General features: G+C 35.1%; 1 protein-coding gene across 1 annotated transcript; it reads left to right on the top strand.

Moving 5' to 3' along the window:
* On the top strand, positions 7-2458 carry LOC104742159 (cyclin-A1-1-like). Its single transcript, XM_010463132.1, has 9 exons — positions 7-218; positions 387-738; positions 832-971; positions 1067-1159; positions 1247-1456; positions 1558-1634; positions 1705-1888; positions 1972-2106; positions 2210-2458. Exons 1-9 carry the CDS (start codon positions 15-17, stop codon positions 2273-2275), a joined length of 1461 nt encoding a protein of 486 aa, XP_010461434.1. The 5' UTR covers positions 7-14; the 3' UTR covers positions 2276-2458.

Below are 3425 nucleotides of genomic sequence, written 5' to 3'. Positions count from 1 at the left end.
AAAAAAAAAAAAAAATGTCAAACGTTCATCAGAATCGACGATCTTCGTTCGCATCGTCGACGAAATCTTCAATGGCGAAACGTCGAGCAGCACCACCACCATCATCTTCTTCATCTGAGAATTCAGTGAAACCTGTGATGACGAAGAAACGAGCACCGTTGAGTAACATCACTAATCAAAAAAACTCCTCCCGATTCCCTAATTCATCTTCTGATTCGGTTAGTTCCTTCACAAAATCTTTGTTTTATTTGAAGAATCGTTTACTGTTTAATGTGTTATGGATTCAATTACAATTTTGTTTGTTTAGAAGATTCATTAGTTGTTTGATTGAATCAGTGAGATTGTTTACTGAATTCAATTTTGTTGTTGTTGTTGTTGTTGTATAGGTACATTGTTCGAACAAGTCTGCGAAATTGAAGTTGGCACCAACAACACAACCTGTTTGTGTAAATGCGAGTGTTAATAATGTTATTATACCAATGCAACAAAGTGTTAAGCCAAGCAAAGTTGCTTATGAGCAAAGCCATTGTGGTGTTAAAGTGTCTTCTTCTTCTTCTTCTTCTTCGTCTTCATCACCTAGCAAATCTGATATTTCAATGGACGATACGATGTCTATATGTGATTCATACAAGAGTCCTCAAGTTGAGTATATTGATAACAAAGAAGTCTCTGCTGTTGTTTCTATTGAAAGGAAAGCTTTGAGTAATCTTTACATATCTCCGAGTTCTGAGACTTTGGGTATGTAAACTGTAATGACTTTAAGTTAATGATAGATTCTCTTGTTTATTAGATTTTGTTCTTTATATTGATTTTGAATTTGAATTTTTGCAGGTAACTATTGCAGTAGAGATGTGTTGTCTGATATGAAACTGGACAAGAGTCAGATTGTTGACATTGACAGTAACACTGAGGATCCACAGTTGTGTGCAACGTTTGCTTGTGACATTTATAAGCATCTTCGTGCATCTGAGGTGATAACTTGAACCACACAATGTGAGGTTTTTGGATTTGTGTGTTGCTATATGGTTTCTGAATCTTTAGTTTGTTTTTTCTCTATATGGTTTAGGCTAAGAAGCGGCCTGCGGTTGATTTCATGGAGAAAGTTCAGAAAGATGTGAATTCCAGTATGCGTGGTATCCTAGTTGATTGGCTTGTTGAGGTGAATTATTTAGTTAGTAACGTTTTGAAAACGTGATGGCTTTGGTCACTCTTTCCGATGTATTAATTTTTGTGGGTTTTCTTGTAGGTGTCAGAAGAGTATAGGCTTGTACCTGAGACGTTGTATTTGACAGTGAACTACATAGATAGGTATCTTTCAGGGAATGTGATTTGTAGGCAGAAGCTTCAGTTGCTTGGTGTGGCATGTATGATGATTGCAGCAAAATATGAAGAGATCTGTGCACCACAAGTTGAGGAGTTCTGTTACATCACTGACAATACATATCTCAAGGATGAGGTTTGTTTGTGTTTTTTTTTCAAACGAATTTGATAAGTGAGGTCAAGGTTTCACTAGTAAGAAGATACTGATTTTGATTGTGTTTCTTTTTGGCTTTGCAGGTTCTTGATATGGAATCCGATGTTCTGAATTACTTGAAGTTTGAAATGACAGCACCAACAACCAAATGCTTTCTAAGGTTAGTAAGATGATTGCATTTACGAAACAGATCATACAATTGTGTACTAAACACCAAACTTGATATTCAGACGCTTTGTTCGAGCTGCTCATGGTGTTCATGAAACTCCATCGATGCAACTAGAATGTATGGCCAGCTACATTGCGGAATTATCGCTTCTGGAGTACACAATGCTCTCTCATTCCCCTTCACTCGTTGCTGCTTCTTCCATTTTCTTGGCCAAGTACATTCTAGAGCCAACAATAAGACCATGGGTATGTTTTTTAAACAGACTTTAAACTTATTTTTTACTCTTTAAAAGGATCATGTTAGTAAAATGAGTTTGTTGTTGGATCAGAATCCGACATTGCAACACTATACGCAATATAAAGCCTTGGAGTTGAGAGGATGTGTGAAAGATCTTCAACGATTGTGTAGTACTGCTCACGGCTCTACTCTACCTGCTGTGAGAGAGAAGTACAGCCAACACAAAGTAAGTTTGATTGATAAGAAGAATCAAGAAATGATGTGGCTGCTTAGTTGTTTTTATGTCTAATAACGATTGTGGTTGTGTTTTTTTGTTTTTTTTTTTGCAGTACAAGTTTGTGGCAAAGAAGTTCTGTCCATCCGTAATCCCACAAGAGTTCTTCAACAACAGCTAAATCCTCACAAGTTTAAATTTTATTTCCAATGTTGCGTTGGATGGTTTTTGTATATGATTTTTGCTGTTGTTGGGCCTTTTATAAAAGTAGATGTCTACGATTTCACTTCACTCGACTAATGTTCTTATGCTGATTAGTTATATCTTGCTCTTTATAAAGTGAAGGATGATGATGATGCTTACCTTTTTTTTTTTTTTTTTTTTTTTTTTNACACAATGATGATGCTACCTAAGATGAGAAATAAATTAGTTGATAAAATTATGTGAGTTGATGGGTAAAAAAGTGGGAAAGTTATCTATCAAATGCAAATTCAAACGTGAAATGCATTTTTCTTCGATATATTTTATGATTAATCGATGAATTAGCACAATTGTGGTTCATAATTATTAGGTAACTGCAACTATGTAGACAAAAAAGAGGTGTAGTATTGTTGTGTTTGTTAAGATTTACAAAAAACGTGTTGACAAAAAAAAAATCACCATTATCCATTTTTTGTAGACTTAGCATTATTCTATTTTCAAATAGATTAATATATTATAATCTTAACTTTGTTAATTTATAATTTTAGTAATTAAAAGTTTGTAATTTTCCAAAATACTGAATAAAGATTGTCGGTCATATTGAACAACTAGAACACAAATATTTAACTACATAATAAGATTCAACATTGACATGAGGAAATTTCTTGGCTTAGGGTCTCTTAATATTTTAACTATCCGTAAGATATTTATGCTTGAAAAAGATAGTCAGCTACTTCAAGTATCACAGAATGCATGCCTACACATGCGAACTACGGTAAAGGACATCCAGCTACATGACCTATATATAATACATGGCCATATGTCTGAAGTTTAAGAAGTTATGTGCGGAACACCATACACATCAAATGTCGACAAACCGGACGATTTGCATCGGCGTTGACTCATCATTGATTCATCGGACCCAAATTAAAACCCGATCGGACTTACTAATCAGAACCCGAGACCAAGACCCGGTTGAGTTTATGGGTAATTATCTTATCAGGTCGTGACTCAACCAAAGACAATGGCTCCAATGGTGCATACCAGCAATCCTGTCAATCCAGTGATGACAATGCCTTGACGATACATAGTTGTTTCCATCTCAACATTCTTTAATGACATCTCCAATT

The sequence above is a fragment of the Camelina sativa genome, chromosome 14 (genome assembly GCF_000633955.1).
Source record: "Camelina sativa cultivar DH55 chromosome 14, Cs, whole genome shotgun sequence".
NCBI classification, from domain to species: domain Eukaryota; kingdom Viridiplantae; phylum Streptophyta; class Magnoliopsida; order Brassicales; family Brassicaceae; genus Camelina; species Camelina sativa.
The sequence above is the reverse complement of the archived record's forward strand: the minus strand, read 5'-3'. Positions and strand labels throughout refer to the sequence as shown.

Bases quoted from the DNA above. Each gene is read 5' to 3' on its own strand.
- LOC104742159 (XM_010463132.1), top strand. From the start codon at position 15: ATGTCAAACGTTCATCAGAATCGACGATCTTCGTTCGCATCGTCGACG. The intron at 972-1,066 runs GTGATAACTTGA...TATATGGTTTAG, and splicing joins AGCATCTTCGTGCATCTGAG to GCTAAGAAGCGGCCTGCGGT. The intron at 1,457-1,557 runs GTTTGTTTGTGT...TTGGCTTTGCAG, and splicing joins ATACATATCTCAAGGATGAG to GTTCTTGATATGGAATCCGA.